The sequence below is a fragment of the Dreissena polymorpha genome, chromosome 1 (assembly GCF_020536995.1).
Source record: "Dreissena polymorpha isolate Duluth1 chromosome 1, UMN_Dpol_1.0, whole genome shotgun sequence".
In the NCBI taxonomy this organism is placed as follows: Eukaryota; Metazoa; Mollusca; class Bivalvia; order Myida; family Dreissenidae; genus Dreissena; species Dreissena polymorpha.
This window is the reverse complement of record NC_068355.1, coordinates 199,468,337-199,485,606: the sequence shown is the minus strand read 5'-3', so window position 1 is coordinate 199,485,606 and position 17,270 is coordinate 199,468,337. Positions and strand designations below refer to the sequence as shown.

General features: G+C 42.8%; 1 protein-coding gene across 2 annotated transcripts; it reads right to left on the bottom strand.

Moving 5' to 3' along the window:
* Positions 1-551: 551 nt before the first annotated feature.
* Positions 552-16,501, bottom strand: LOC127864571 (ras-related protein Rab-20-like). 2 transcript variants are annotated; one of them, XM_052404304.1, is made up of 5 exons: positions 16,334-16,501; positions 6,452-6,545; positions 4,363-4,419; positions 3,247-3,359; positions 552-977 (listed from the first exon to the last, which is right to left on the bottom strand). In XM_052404304.1, the coding sequence occupies exons 1-5, from the start codon at positions 16,363-16,365 to the stop codon at positions 647-649; spliced, it is 627 nt and encodes a 208-aa protein (XP_052260264.1). In that variant the 5' UTR covers positions 16,366-16,501; the 3' UTR covers positions 552-646. The 2 variants fall into 2 exon arrangements, with proteins under 2 accessions (XP_052260264.1, XP_052260265.1); XM_052404305.1 differs by lacking the exon at positions 4,363-4,419.
* Positions 16,502-17,270: the final 769 nt, after the last annotated feature.

The window sequence follows — 17,270 nt, the reverse complement described above, 5'->3', positions numbered from 1 at the left end:
TTAAGAAACAGTTACTTGAATTTTGACCTTGGGGGAAAAAAAAGCATTGCTTTATCATTTATACAAATTTATACAAATACTAAGTTAAACAAAGAATTTCCAGTAGTTATTGACAAATAATATCATCCAATTTATTGGATGGACCAACAGAGAGACTGACAGAACTTACCGGTAACCACGGACGGAGGGGAAACCGGCATGGACTAAACAAAATTCCACCGTATTGTTGGTCTTGTTACATGAAAACAAACATATTATGTGCCTTAACCAGCAGAACATGACATTTTTTGCCTCGTTTTGGGAAAACTGGGCTTAATGCATGTGTGTAAAGAGTCATCACACAGGCTTATCACGGATGAAACTTTACTCCTAGACTGAATTTTCGTTTAGAAGAGACCTCCTAAAGCAGAAATTCCATAAAAGCTGAGAGTATCGTCCCTGATTAGACTGGAGACAGCTCAGGTTAATCTGGAACTACCATTTTAAGCACAAGTATTAAGCCCTGTTTTTCAGGAACGAAGCTCCTTTGAAGAACCATGCAGTAGTACTAGTAATGTCAAGCACAGTTTTAATGATAAGGTACTAAACATCCAATCAACCAAATTCATATAACACAAGAATGCAGTAGGCAAAATATTTATGACTTTCAACATGAACACCGACTGGACACAGGCTGCGCTGCATTGCTGACCACTATAGTGTCCCTTGGCAACTGCAGTTTAGTGTCCGGCAAACAGTACTGGAACATATATTCAAACACCCGCGATACATTGTATCCACTTTTGGCAGAAGTTTCAAAATACGGGTCCCCTTTAAGTCTTGAAAGGTCAATGTTTTTGTTGATTTCTTTGGAGAACTCGATTGCTTCATCAACAGATATTTCGCGGTCAGTCTCCTTGAGCATATCCCGTTTGGTTCCCACGACAACCTTGAGACAGTCCTCGTGTGCAGCGTCCAGCAGGGGTAGGAACCTTGCCCTGCGAATTGAACACATGATCATTATACCTTCAATCTAACACACTGTACCCACCGTGCAGTACCACATGATCATTATAACTTCAATCTAACACACTGTACACACCGTGCAGTACCACATGATCATTATACCTTCAATCTAACACACTGTACACACCGTGCAGTACCACATGATCATTATACCTTCAATCTAACACACTGTACACACCGTGCAGTACCACATGATCATTATACCTTCAATCTAACACACTGTACACACTGTGCAGTACCACATGATCATTATAACTTCAATCTAACACACTGTACACACCGTGCAGTACCACATGATCATTATACCTTCAATCTAACACACTGTACACACCGTGCAGTACCACATGATCATTATAACTTCAATCTAACACACTGTACACACCGTGCAGTACCACATGATCATTATACCTTCAATCTAACACACTGTACACACCGTGCAGTACCACATGATCATTATACCTTCAATCTAACACACTGTACACACCGTGCAGTACCACGTGATCATTATACCTTCAATCTAACACACTGTACACCCCGTGCAGTACCACATGATCATTATACCTTCAATCTAACACACTGTACACCCCTTGCAGTACCACATGATCATTATACCTTCAATCTAACACACTGTACACCCCGTGCAGTACCACATGATCATTATACCTTCAATCTAACACACTGTACACCCCGTGCAGTACCACATGATCATTATACCTTCAATCTAACACACTGTACACACCGTGCAGTACCACATGATCATTATACCTTCAATCTAACACACTGTACACACCGTGCAGTACCACATGATCATTATACCTTCAATCTAACACACTGTACACACCGTGCAGTACGCGCAGGCTAATATGGAACGACATGTTCCAACTTTACAGTATTTTTCGTTTAAAGGAAGCCTTTTCTAAACAAAAATTCAGTCTAGGTGGCAAGTGTCGTCCCTGATTAGCCTGTGCAGAGTCTAATCTGGGACAACACTTTACCGACCTGCATTAAGCAGTGTTCATTTAAAAAACAAAAGACCTGATGGATATATGAGGCTCAAGGTATATGTTACTACAAGTTGTAACAAGCAAATTTGTTGAATTTCTCAATGGATGGGTGCAAATCCCTTTATATTTGGTATAATCCTAACAAAATGTTAGAGTGTAAGGTAATTGTTTAATGCATTGCAATTTTTCTCACTGATATCTATACACCCATGCTGTTTCATATTGAAATGGTGTAGCATATCTGATATATAGCCATGAAAAGATACACAATTCAAAACAACCATGAAACGTTTTGTGACAGAGGGACAGACTGACAGACAGATGGACAGACTTCGTTAATTGTATATCCCATCACCTTTGGTATTGATATTATTGTAACGGACATATTCTCAAGCAGCTTCTTGAATGCTCACACATTATCACGTAGTTTTCAATTCCAATTAAACAAAGTTTGAAATTTTGCCAAGATCATTGGGACAAATGTTTTGAGCAAATTTCATGATGAACATTAAATAAAATATCCCGCCCCCTGGCAATCCTTTGTTTCATTAAAGCAGAGCCATTTTCAAACTTGCCTGAAATTTATTGAAACAAAAGTTTCATAATGCTCTGGGTCTGCGTTGTTTGCCAAGGCCTTTTTTCTAAACGCTAGGCAAAATGGGTTTAGAGGCATGAGTTGTGAAATATTTAACAAAGGATTTTAAAATTGCTCAAGCACATTTCTCATTATCATATCATGCATCTGGCATGAACAGACAGATGGAAGGACAGACAGACCCCCATAGGGATTTGTACATGAGTGTATAATAGTGCGCTTTAATCTTATAAATGAACATCCAAATGAGCGAACATGTGAGAACGGGTCTAAAAATATATAAATTTCCTTTTTTTTGTAATATTTTAATATACCGTGTCTTAATTCATGTGTGTGAAATGTAGCTCCAGATTAGCCTCCACAGACTTATCAGGGATGACACTTTCTGCTTCAGGGATGACACTTTCTGCTTCAGGGATGACACTTTCTGCTTCAGGGATGACACTTTCTGCTTCTGCGATAATTTTTGTTTAAAGGAAGTCTCTTCCAAACAAAATTTACGAAAGTGTCTAACCTGATAAGCCTGTGCATACTTCAAAGGCTAATCTAGGACAACACTTTAGGCCATACATTAATTTCTGTTTTCCAAGAGTGCGTCTCATATATTGACCACCCTCTAGTATTCTGATTGCTTGAACTGACCAGAGAGACTCGTAGCTGCTGGCAGTGTTCAGGTCAAACGCCAGGATAGCTGCTCCAGCATTCCTACAGTAGAACGAGGACAGACCGGTGTATTTCTCATCCCCAGCCGTATCCTGCAATTGAACATACCAGACTAGAATGAGGACAGACCGGTGTACTTCTCATCCCCAGCCGTATCCTGCAATTGAACATAACAGACTAGAATGAGGACAGACCGGTGTACTTCTCATCCCCAGCCGTATCCTGCAATTGAACATACCAGACTAGAATGAGGACAGACCAGTGTACTTCTCATCCCCAGCCGTATCCTGCAATTCAACATACCAGACTAGAATGAGGACAGACCTGTGTACTTCTCATCCCCAGCCGTATCCTGCAATTGAACATACCAGACTAAGAAGAGGACAGACCGGTGTACTTCTCATCCCCAGCCGTATCCTGCGATTGAACATACCAGCTCACATACAGCACTGACAGCGTTTATTCACACCTATATACCAGATTTGATAACATATATATATATACACTTATAATAACTCAATATAAAGTTAACTCGTACCTACAATGTATATGCCTCATTGAGACACATGTATATACACTTATAAAAGGTATGTACAAGTTAATACATATGTGCACACACTTGTTATAAGTATATACAAAGTTGATTGATTGTAAGTATTTTCATGGTATATACATACACATGCATATACCCTCATTATAATTAAGTATGCACAATACATAAAATAAGGATAATAAACATTTAAAAGGCAACTTATAATAAGTATATAAAAGGCTGATACACATGTATTTTCACTCTTAATAAATAAATACAAGGTTGATATACAGCACATAATAGTCCATATATATAGGATCACACAATTGCCATTTCATAACATTATATATTAAACAAGTTCAGGAAATATATAACTAAGCTTGTCGTTGGCAAACTGACTAACAAATAATTTAAACGAGTATAACAAATAATGGTATGAAATGTGTGTCAGGTCTGTGTCAGAATGTTGAAGAGTTTAAGTATGGCAATCACTAGAGAGATTTGTTGCAGTCCAGCTATCTTACTTACTCTAGCCGAATAATAATGAGGGAAATCAGTATTACCCAAACTGCAACATTGTATGATCCCCACTGCTTCAAGAAAAATGCAGCCCCGATCGTCTGAAAAAATGGAAATTGTAAAGAAAGGAAAATAAAAATAATCACGAATGCATATTTACAACAAATTTTCACAAATATATACAGGTACCAGTGATTGTCTATAAGCCAAAAGTCATATAATTTTTATTTGAGAACAGAGAAAATTCTTTCGTGAAGTTGATGCAGATATTACTTAACTGTTGCCCAACAGTTAGGAACTTGTTAGTGCTAGTTTACATTATATTAAATGCTTCAATATAATTTTTATTGCGTTAAGTAAGTAAAATTATTGGATATGACTAGTGCTAAACTTATGGAGCTTTTATTCTAAATATAATGCATTTTGGTTATCTGAACTTTATCAGTGAATAAAACAAGAGGGACATGGGCCCTAAGGCACTCACCTGAGACCCCGGGCCCTAAGGCACTCACCTGAGACCCCGGGCCCTAAGGCACTCACCTGAGACCCCGGGCCCTAAGGCACTCACCTGAGACCCCGGGCCCTAAGGCACTCACCTGAGACCCCGGGCCCTAAGGCACTCACCTGAGACCCCGGGCCCTAAGGCACTCACCTGAGACCCCGGGCCCTAAGGCACTCACCTGAGACCCCGGGCCCTGAGGCACTCACCTGAGACCCCGGGCCCTAAGGCACTCACCCGAGACCCAAAGAACCTAGACTATTCTGAGCAAGTGTGAGCTGAGTCATGAAGATTGGACCAAAGTGACTTCTAAAGAAATAACACGTTTTTTTAATTTGACCAAGTGACCTAGATTTTGAGCTCACATGACCCAGTTTCAATCTCAGCCTAGATTTGATTGGGACGAACGTTTTGCCAAAGCTCAATGAAGATTGGCTAATAAATCATAAATGTGGCTAATAAAGCTTCAACAAGTTTCACTATAGCCATATAAGGAAAACTGCCCGCCCCCACTCGCCATGTTTTTCAACAAACAGAAAGAATTTTAGACTTTGACCGAGAAATCATAAAAACAAGATTCTTACTAAGTAAAGTGTTAACAAGAATTGACTATAGCCATATAAGGAAAAATGCCCCGTCCCAGACGGCCATGTTTTTAAACTGACCGGAACCATTTTCAAAACCCATACCAGATATCATTAAAACAAATTGTGTGACCAAATTTCATAAAGATTGGACTTTTAAATATGATTTATAGAGTGTTAACAGGGTATTACTATAGCCATTCAAGAAAAATTGCCCTGCCCCCTGGCAGCCATGTTTTTCAACAGACCCGGACCATTTTTAAACTCATCCATGATATCATTAGAAGAAATGTTCAGACACACTTTCATGGATATTGATTAGTAAATTTGGTCTCTAGAGTTTCAACATGGAAAACATTTAGCATGCAGTACACACAACAAATGAATCACAAGAAACAAAAGGAAATCACAAAATGCTCACAGTTGAGCGATTTATACAATTTATGAAGATAAAATATGAAAGAAAACACTTAGAACTGTTCTTCCTAAATCGTATAAATTATGATCCACACTCTGGGAAAATGGGGCTTAATTGGTTTGTGTATTATTCTCAGATAAGCCTGTGCAGTCCCTACCGGCTGTCCCTACCGGCTAATCAGGGACGAATTTTTTGGCTTTTATAGTAAATTTCATATAAAGGAAGCCCTTTCTAAACAACTGATTTCTACGTGGAAAGTGTCATCCCAGATTAGCCTGTGCTGACTGCTTATCTGTGAAGGCACTTAACGCACCTGTATAAAGCCATGTTTTCTCAGAGCAATTCTCATATATCAACTTGTGTGTTGAGTCAGCTGTCAGGCCATGATCTCACTACTCATTGAGTCAGCTGTCAGGCCATGATCTCACTACTGAGTCAGCTGTCAGGCCATGATCTCACTACTCATTGAGTCAGCTGTCAGGCCATGATCTCACTACTCATTGAGTCAGCTGTCAGGCCATGATCTCACTACTGAGTCAGCTGTCAGGCCATGATCTCACTACTCATTGAGTCAGCTGTCAGGCCATGATCTCACTATGAGTCAGCTGTCAGGCCATGATCTCACTACTCACTGGCTCATGAGGGTTGAAGCTTCCATCAATGTACCTGCTGATCAATGAAGTCTTGCCTACTGCATAATCACCAAGTATTATCACTTTAGCATCACTGAAACACAAAGCACATGTCAAAGAAATTTTATTATGTGGGAAAAAGAATCAACAAAACGTTAAATTTATCAGGGCATTCCAAAACAAGACTATCTGTGGAGCTGATGGATGCTCAACAATGGTGTGCTTTGTCCATGTCTCGGTTTACTGTAAACAGGGCAACAAGTCATGGAGGCAATAACTGGATCAGAAGATTGGAACCTAATTTATTTATGTCAATAGGTGCATGACCCTTTGGTAAGGAAGCTGACTAAACATTCATCTTCTAACTAACACATATATAATGGCATAATTTTGATAATTTTAACTAAACAGCAATAAGTTCCAGAAAATCCTAGAAGCACAACAAAATGACATATGTGCAGGTCCATCTGAAAAGGACACTGTATATCAAGTTTCACCACATTCGGATCTTGTGCATGAATGAAACAAGACGTCCCAATGCTGTAGGTGGCTCACCTAAGACCTGAAGGTACTGGTACTTAACTGTTCTGAGCAGGATGTATTCACATGTTTTCACTAAAGCCAAAGAATAAAAACTGCCCCACCCTTAGCTATGTTTTTCAACAAACCTGAATTATTTTCAAACTCTACGTAGGTGTCATTCTCACACACAAGATTTGGGCAAACATGTGACTCCTAGATTCACTTTAGCCATAAAGGGCTTACTAGTATCTTAGAGTAGCTGTGAAGGGATTACCCTATATAAGAAAGTTAAGTCAAACCTGTCTAATATGCTAACAGCTCTGTGTGTCAGTCACATAATTTTTTTTTTTTTTCAATATCATACATACAATGTAAACAAGTATATGATCATACAACATAGTGATTGTACAAAGCAATATAGTTCAGACATGTTATACAAGATATGCTAATATATATATATAAAATTTTTAGAGAGAAAAGAAAAGAACAACAGAGGAATAGTTATGGGAAATGATGAGTTGTATAAAGTTGGAAGAAAACATACTGGACTTGTGTGTTTTGTTGTATATTCACAATGATCTTGTCTGATTGAAAATAAGAATAAAAAAAAAAAAAAAAAAAAAACTATTTTAGAGAGGTAAACTAACATTAGAGTGAAATGTATATAAGTGGACAAAACATTATGAGAATTTAATCCGATTCCATTTTTGTTCAAAGATTTGTAATGTGTCATTACTGAGGGCAATTTCTTTCTCAATCTGGATTTTTAGTTTAAGACTATGGACAAAACAATTAAAATTTGGTACTTGTTTTTTGTACTTCATGTTTAAGATAAAATATTTCATCAATATAACCATAAAATTCACAATATTATTACAGTCTATTGATTTCAATGAGTTAATTCCGAAACTTACATTTAAGAAAGATAGTTTAACGTTTAGTTGATGTTGTTCAAGAAAAGATATTAATTGATTCCAAATAGGCTGGATGTGTTTGCACTCCCAAAAAAGATGTTCTATAGTTTCAATGTTTTCACTGCAGAAGTCACACAGATTTGAGTTAGATAATTTACATTTAAAGAGATATTTATTTGTAGCTATAATTCTATGGATGTATTTATATTGAAAGTTTCTCAGTGTGCTTTCAATAGTTGCTTTATATGGCATGGTAAATATGTGTTTCCAATTAAGTTCTTTTTCTCCAAAAAGGACTTGCCATTTTTTTGGGATTTTGGAGTTTTCTGTAGGGTTTTTAATTTGTAGTGTGTAAAATATTTTATTTGTTTTGTTTTTTCTTCCAAGTATGTTTTCTACAAATCTTGTTTGAGTACATGGTGTATTATTTGTATTGGTTTCAGATTTAATATGTGTGGGTATGCTTTTGATTAGTGTGTAGTACTTCAGAAAATTATTTGAAGGTATTCCGTATATGTAGCATATATTATCAAAAGAGTAGAAATCCTTAATTCTGTAGTCATATAATTGGTCGACATATTTAATGCTTCGTTCAAACCAGTCTTTATAGAAAAACGTCTTATTGTTTGAAGTTATGTCTTTATTGTTCCATAAAATTGTTTTACTGCTGGTTTGGGTCTCTAGGTTATGAGTGACATCACTCCACGCTGATAGAACATCAGACAGAAATATGTTTTCGTTTGCAATTTCATGTAAGATAGTATTACTGATATTACATTCAAAGAGTAAGGAGTCACCATATTTTTTAAGGATTTTCTGATAGAATAATTTCCATTTACTCGTATTGGTATTATCTAGGTATCGTTTAACCCAGCTGCATTTGATTGCATTCATGAATGAGTCAATGTTCGTTAATTGGATACCTCCATTTTCTACAGATTGAATTAACTGAGTTCTTTTTATTTTATCAGGCTTACCGTCCCATATGAAATTAAATATTGCTGATTTTGTATCGTTAATAACATCATTTGGTGGATTTGGGAGAACTGTTAATACATATATTAATTTAGGAAGTGCAAATGTTTTCAATACTGTGTTTTTTCCGATTAGTGTAAGTTTATGATGATGCCATGATTTTAAGCAGTTTTTAAAATTCTGTAATTTAGGTATTATGTTTTTAAGAACTGTATCCTTTTCATTATTTGTGAATGTAATTCCTAACGTTGTGGCTTCAGTCACATAATTGTCTTTCCTTTTCTTCTGTCTTATATTATTTTAATACATAAAAAATAACCCTGAAGATTAAAAACCAAGAGTCAAAGTATCAAAATGAAAGTCAAAGGAAAGCCCTGCCACATCATGAAAACAGCCCCACCGCCTGGTGGCCATGTCAGAGGAAAGCCCTGCCACATCAGGAAAACTGCCCCACCGCCTGGTGGCCATGTAAGAGGAAAGCCCTGCCACATCATGAAAAAAGCCTCACCGCCTGGTGGCCATGTCAGAGGAAAGCTCTGCCACATCAGGAAAACTGCCCCACTGCCTGGTGGCCATGTCAGAGGAAAGCCCTGCCACGTCAGGAAAACTGCCCCACCGCCTGGTGGCCATGTCAGAGGAAAGCCCTGCCACATCAGGAAAACTGCCTCACCGCCCGATGGCCATGTCAGAGGAAAGCCCTGCCACATCAGGAAAACTGCCCCACCGCCTGGTGGCCATGTCAAAGGAAAGCCCTGCCACATCAGGAAAACTGCCCCAACGCCTGGTGGCTATGTCAGAGGAAAGCTCTGCCACATCAGGAAAACTGCCCCACCGCCTGGTGGCCATGTCAGAGGAAAGCTCTGCCACATCAGGAAAACTGCCCCACCGCCTGGTGGCCATGTAAGAGGAAAGCTCTGCCACATCAGGAAAACTGCCCCACCTCCTGGTGGCCATGTCAAAGGAAAGCCCTGCCACATCATGAAAACAGAACCACCGCCTGGTGGCCATGTCAGAGGAAAGCTTTTACACATCATGGAAAACTGCCTCACCGCCTGGCCGCCATGTCAAAGGAAAGCCCTGCCACATCAGGAAAACTGCCTCACCACTCGGTGGCCATGTCAGAGGAAAGCCCTGCCACATCATGAAAACAGCCCCACCCCCTGGTGGCCATGTCAGAGGAAGGCCCTGCCACATCAGGAAAACTGCCCCACCTCCTGGTGGCAATGTCAGGAAAGCCCTGCCACATCAGGAAAACTGCCCCACCCCCTGGTGGTAATGTCAGAGGAAAGCCCTGCCACATCATGAAAACTGCCTCACCGCCTGGTGGCCATGTCAGAGGGAAGCCCTCCCACATCAGGAAAACTGCCTCACCGCCTGGTGGCCATATCAGAGGAAAGCCCTGCCACATCAGGAAAACTGCCTCATCGCCTGGTGGCCATGTCAGAGGAAAGCCCTCCCACATCAGGAAAACTGCCTCACCGCCTGGTGGCCATGTCAGAGGAAAGCCCTGCCACATCAGGAAAACTGCCCCACTGCCTGGTGGCCATGTAAGAGGAAAGCCCTGCCACATCATGAAAACAGCCTCACCGCCTGGTGGCCATGTCAGAGGAAAGCTCTGCCACATCAGGAAAACTGCCCCACTGCCTGGTGGCCATGTCAGAGGAAAGCCCTGCCACGTCAGATAAAACTGCCCCACCGCCTGGTGGCCATGTCAGAGGAAAGCCCTGCCACATCAGGAAAACTGCCTCACCGCCCGATGGCCATGTCAGAGGAAAGCTCTGCCACATCAGGAAAACTGCCCCACCGCCTGGTGGCCATGTCAAAGGAAAGCCCTGCCACATCAGGAAAACTGCCCCAACGCCTGGTGGCTATGTCAGAGGAAAGCTCTGCCACATCAGGAAAACTGCCCCACCGCCTGGTGGCCATGTCAGAGGAAAGCTCTGCCACATCAGGAAAACTGCCCCACCGCCTGGTGGCCATGTCAGAGGAAAGCTCTGCCACATCAGTAAAACTGCCCCACCTCCTGGTGGCCATGTCAAAGGAAAGCCCTGCCACATCATGAAAACAGAACCACTGCCTGGTGGCCATGTCAGAGGAAAGCTTTTACACATCATGGAAAACTGCCTCACCGCCTGGCCGCCATGTCAAAGGAAAGCCCTGCCACATCAGGAAAACTGCCTCACCACTCGGTGGCCATGTCAGAGGAAAGCCCTGCCACATCATGAAAACAGCCCCACCCCCTGGTGGCCATGTCAGAGGAAGGCCCTGCCACATCAGGAAAACTGCCCCACCTCCTGGTGGCAATGTCAGGAAAGCCCTGCCACATCAGGAAAACTGCCCCACCCCCTGGTGGTAATGATAGAGGAAAGCCCTGCCACATCATGAAAACTGCCTCACCGCCTGGTGGCCATGTCAGAGGGAAGCCCTCCCACATCAGGAAAACTGCCTCACCGCCTGGTGGCCATATCAGAGGAAAGCCCTGCCACATCAGGAAAACTGCCTCATCGCCTGGTGGCCATGTCAGAGGAAAGCCCTCCCACATCAGGAAAACTGCCTCACCGCCTGGTGGCCATATCAGAGGAAAGCCCTACAACATCAGGAAAACTGCCTCACCGCCTGGTGGCCATATCAGAGGAAAGCCCTACAACATCAGGAAAAGTGCCCCACCTCCTGGTGGCCATGTCAGAGGAAAGCCCTGCCACATTAGGAAAACTGCCCCACCCCCTGGTGGTAATGTCAGAGGAAAGCCCTGCCACATCAGGAAAACTGCCTCACCGCCTGGTGGCAATGTCAAAGGAAAGCCCTGCCACATCAGGAAAACTGCCTCATCGCCTGGTGGCCATGTCAGAGGAAAGCCCTCCCACATCAGGAAAACTGCCTCACCGCCTGGTGGCCATATCAGAGGAAAGCCCTACAACATCAGGAAAACTGCCTCACCGCCTGGTGGCCATATCAGAGGAGCGCCCTACAACATCAGGAAAAGTGCCTCACCGCCTGGTGGCCATGTCAGAGGAAAGCCTTGCCACATTAGGAAAACTGCCTCACCGCCTGGTGGCCATGTCAGAGGAAAGCCCTGCCACGTCAGGAAAACTGCCCCACCTCCTGGTGGCCATGTCAGAGGAAAACCCTGCCACATCAGGAAAACTGTCACACCGCCTGGTGGCCATGTCAGAGGAAAGCCCTGCCACGTCAGGAAAACTGCCCCACCTCCTGGTGGCCATGTCAGAGGAAAGCCCTCTCACATAAAAAAACTGCCTCACTGCCTTGTGGCCATGTCAGAGGAAAGCCCTGCCATGTCAGGAAATCTGCCTCACCGCCTGGTGGCCATGTCAGATGAAAGCCCTGCCACGTCAGGAAAACTGCCTCACCCCCTGGTTGCCATGTCAGAGGAAAGCTCTGCCACATCAGGAAAACTGCCTCACCGCCTGGTGGCCATATCAGAGGAAAGCCCTGCCACATCAGGAAAACTGCCTCATCGCCTGGTGGCCATGTCAGAGGAAAGCCCTCCCACATCAGGAAAACTGCCTCACCGCCTGGTGGCCATGTCAGAGGAAAGCCCTGCCACATCAGGAAAACTGCCCCACTGCCTGGTGGCCATGTAAGAGGAAAGCCCTGCCACATCATGAAAACAGCCTCACCGCCTGGTGGCCATGTCAGAGGAAAGCTCTGCCACATCAGGAAAACTGCCCCACTGCCTGGTGGCCATGTCAGAGGAAAGCCCTGCCACGTCAGATAAAACTGCCCCACCGCCTGGTGGCCATGTCAGAGGAAAGCCCTGCCACATCAGGAAAACTGCCTCACCGCCCGATGGCCATGTCAGAGGAAAGCTCTGCCACATCAGGAAAACTGCCCCACTGCCTGGTGGCCATGTCAAAGGAAAGCCCTGCCACATCAGGAAAACTGCCCCAACGCCTGGTGGCTATGTCAGAGGAAAGCTCTGCCACATCAGGAAAACTGCCCCACCGCCTGGTGGCCATGTCAGAGGAAAGCTCTGCCACATCAGGAAAACTGCCCCACCGCCTGGTGGCCATGTCAGAGGAAAGCTCTGCCACATCAGTAAAACTGCCCCACCTCCTGGTGGCCATGTCAAAGGAAAGCCCTGCCACATCATGAAAACAGAACCACTGCCTGGTGGCCATGTCAGAGGAAAGCTTTTACACATCATGGAAAACTGCCTCACCGCCTGGCCGCCATGTCAAAGGAAAGCCCTGCCACATCAGGAAAACTGCCTCACCACTCGGTGGCCATGTCAGAGGAAAGCCCTGCCACATCATGAAAACAGCCCCACCCCCTGGTGGCCATGTCAGAGGAAGGCCCTGCCACATCAGGAAAACTGCCCCACCTCCTGGTGGCAATGTCAGGAAAGCCCTGCCACATCAGGAAAACTGCCCCACCCCCTGGTGGTAATGATAGAGGAAAGCCCTGCCACATCATGAAAACTGCCTCACCGCCTGGTGGCCATGTCAGAGGGAAGCCCTCCCACATCAGGAAAACTGCCTCACCGCCTGGTGGCCATATCAGAGGAAAGCCCTGCCACATCAGGAAAACTGCCTCATCGCCTGGTGGCCATGTCAGAGGAAAGCCCTCCCACATCAGGAAAACTGCCTCACCGCCTGGTGGCCATATCAGAGGAAAGCCCTACAACATCAGGAAAACTGCCTCACCGCCTGGTGGCCATATCAGAGGAAAGCCCTACAACATCAGGAAAAGTGCCTCACCGCCTGGTGGCCATGTCAGAGGAAAGCCCTGCCACATTAGGAAAACTGCCCCACCCCCTGGTGGTAATGTCAGAGGAAAGCCCTGCCACATCAGGAAAACTGCCTCACCGCCTGATGGCAATGTCAAAGGAAAGCCCTGCCACATCAGGAAAACTGCCTCATCGCCTGGTGGCCATGTCAGAGGAAAGCCCTCCCACATCAGGAAAACTGCCTCACCGCCTGGTGGCCATATCAGAGGAAAGCCCTACAACATCAGGAAAACTGCCTCACCGCCTGGTGGCCATATCAGAGGAGCGCCCTACAACATCAGGAAAAGTGCCTCACCGCCTGGTGGCCATGTCAGAGGAAAGCCTTGCCACATTAGGAAAACTGCCTCACCGCCTGGTGGCCATGTCAGAGGAAAGCCCTGCCACGTCAGGAAAACTGCCCCACCTCCTGGTGGCCATGTCAGAGGAAAACCCTGCCACATCAGGAAAACTGTCACACCGCCTGGTGGCCATGTCAGAGGAAAGCCCTGCCACGTCAGGAAAACTGCCCCACCTCCTGGTGGCCATGTCAGAGGAAAGCCCTCTCACATAAAAAAACTGCCTCACTGCCTTGTGGCCATGTCAGAGGAAAGCCCTGCCATGTCAGGAAATCTGCCTCACCGCCTGGTGGCCATGTCAGATGAAAGCCCTGCCACGTCAGGAAAACTGCCTCACCCCCTGGTTGCCATGTCAGAGGAAAGCTCTGCCACATCAGGAAAACTGCCTCACCGCCTGGTGGCCATGTCAAAGGAAAGCCCTGCCACATCAGGAAAACATCCTCACTGCCTGGTGGCCATGTCAAAGGAAAGCCCTGCCACATCAGGAAAACTGCCCCACCGCCTGGTGGCCATGTCAGAGCTCGCCAGGCAATTCAGTCTATTTAAAGGTAGATAAATATTGTCAAACAGACTCCTACAAACATAGTAGCCAGTGCTACTTAAAGTTAAATAGTGACGATGTTGTCAAAGGGGCCTTTTCAAATTTTGGTAAATTGACAAAATTAAAAACAATTTTTTACAAATTCCCAAATTTTCCTTGCAATTACGATATTTATGAGGAAACAGTTATACTGAACATTTACCATGCTCTGAAATATCATGCATCTTTTGACACTTTAAAAACCTGAAAATTATAAAGCGATTTAATAATTTGGAGAGTTCTGTTTTTGTCGTTGTATTTTGTGATACCAGGAGGATTGCTTATATAAAGTATAAAATAGATCACTAATTGTATGAGCACGGGTGGCTGAGTAGTCTTTGTGACAGACTTTTACTGCAGCGGTCAGTGGTTCGAGTCCAGTCTAGGTTTACTTTTTTTTCTTTCTTAAATTTTTTTTTTTACTTAAGTTTTTTAGATCCAGGGGTTCTGAAATATTTTAAGAGTCTAATTGTCCACGGACAAGTTGGACCCATAAATTCACTTGTCCGTACCAAAGAAGTACTTGTCCGTACTTTTAAGATAGATAAAGGAAAAGGTCATTACTAATTAAGCAAATAATACAAGCATACACTTTTGTTAACTTCTATTTTAAATTATAAACATAGTTAATTAGAAAATTGATAAAAAAATACAAGCAAGATGTGCATATAATAAGATCACGTTTAAGTCACACATGATACTAGTCTTATTTATAAGACGCGCAAAGAATTTAGAGATACTTTTTATGTGGGCTAAATTCTTTGGAACTCCAAATATTACCAATATAAAAAGTAGCTTAATATTTGAGAGCGTAAACAAGTTCGACTAACATGATACATGTACCATCTCGGATATTTAATAATCTCAACATGACTACACAATTCACTTGAAATAAAATAATATTTAATAATCTCAACATGACTACACAATTCACTTGAAATAAAATAATCTCCGTTAATTATAAGTAAATAATTATCCCCTAATAAAGGAAACTCCTTACGAAGTTTACATTTACACACATCGGCAACGTTTCAAGCCAAGGAAAATCAATTAGCCAAGACTCAAAAAATTCTCGTTTCCGCTTGGCGTTGTGTGTTTATCATATTCGTACTTGGCTTTTCTCTTCTTTTCCGACGCGGAACTGATTTTATCATTGGTCTGATTAGCGTCATGGCTAGACGTTGAAGTGGTTTTATTATATAAAAATCGAATGCAGGTCGTTAGAACATGTATGCGGCCATTTGCAATGTACGAAAAGTGTTATCGTAAAATTCTTATGCGTGATTGGCTGTTGCTATACACATGTGTGCTGGTTTCTCTATTAAAACAGGGACATAGGTCCCTGATTAAAATTGTTTTCTTATGCGTGATTGGCTGTTGCTATATATACTCGTGGACTGGTTTACCACATTAAATAATTATTATCGGAAAATAACATACCTCCAGTTAAAAAAAGTGTGCTAGTCCGCAGATTAATCATAAGCTATTTATATAAACTTCTTTTTTTATTTTCGAAAAATATTGAAGTTTCGTTCTCGAAACAAATTTTACCACGGAAATTTTACTTATCCCCGGACAAGCCAGCTTTCAAAAACTGCTTGCCCGTAAGGGTAAATTGACGACTCGGACAACTCGGACAGCATATTTCAGAACCCCTGAGATCCAATGTTTACATTTATCAATATAGAGCATTTAATGACAAACTTCAATACATGCCAAAATCTGTGAAAAGGCTCCTTTAAAATAAATACAATGTATTTAAATTAATAAACCAATATGATCAAGCGTGTATTTTTACAAAATACTTACGCTTTTTTCTTCGCGCCAGCTGGTGTGGCCATAATTATGATTTTTTGCAATGGTTTGTTGTTTTCTTATGTCATTTCGCAATAACTGAATATAATATCGTCACAAGAAAATTTGTCATCCAAACACCCATTACATTCCGGAAGTAAATGTAAACAAATGGGGTTGATTGTGCTTTCCGATACGCGATTTGTCTACAACGGTTTAATCGAGTGTAGGCTACACAGTCATAATTAAGACTAGGCCTAATTACTTCTTCTACTAAGTAGTACTTCGTTACTTCCTACAGTCAATGCTGACTATGACAGGAAGGCGACTGTCTTCTTTTGAGATAGTACTGGTGAAACGATAAGTACGTACTCGCACGTGTGTTCATTATATCGCCCTTTTATGCAAATTGCTTTATGTAAATGCTATAACAAAGCAATACTAACGTATAGGTCCCTGTTTTGGTTTTTGGTTAAATGCACGGTAGCAAGATCTATACGAAATTGTTTCCGTACAGGACATGTTCAATGCAAACGACACAGCCCATTGATTACTACGCTAGTTCGTATTTTGTCAGTTGAATAAATTAAAATCCAGAGGGCGAGAATGCGAGAACTCGATAGTACGATGGCGACAATGCGACAATAGGATGGCGACAATTCGATAGTGCGATGGCGGGAATGCGAAAACGCGATAGTACGATGGCGACAATGCGACAACATGATGACGACAGTGCGACAATACAATGGCGACAGTGCGATAGTACGATGGTGACCATGAGAGAATGCGAGAACGCGATAGTACGATGGCGACAATGCGACAATACGATGACGACAGTGCGACAATACGATGGCGACAATGCGTTAGTACGATGGCGAAAATGCGAGAACGCGATAGTACGATGACGACAATGCGACAGTGCGATGACGACAGTGCGAAATTTACGAAGACG

What these genes read in the sequence shown, in the direction of transcription:
- LOC127864571 (XM_052404304.1), bottom strand. Translation starts at nt 16,365, where the DNA reads ATGGCCACACCAGCTGGCGCGAAGAAAAAAGC. An exon ending in CATACAATGTTGCAGTTTGG is followed by an intron (nt 3,360 to 4,362) that starts GTAATACTGATT and finishes GTTCAATTGCAG; the next exon opens with GATACGGCTGGGGATGAGAA. An exon ending in AGCAGCTACGAGTCTCTCTG is followed by an intron (nt 978 to 3,246) that starts GTCAGTTCAAGC and finishes TTCAATTCGCAG; the next exon opens with GGCAAGGTTCCTACCCCTGC.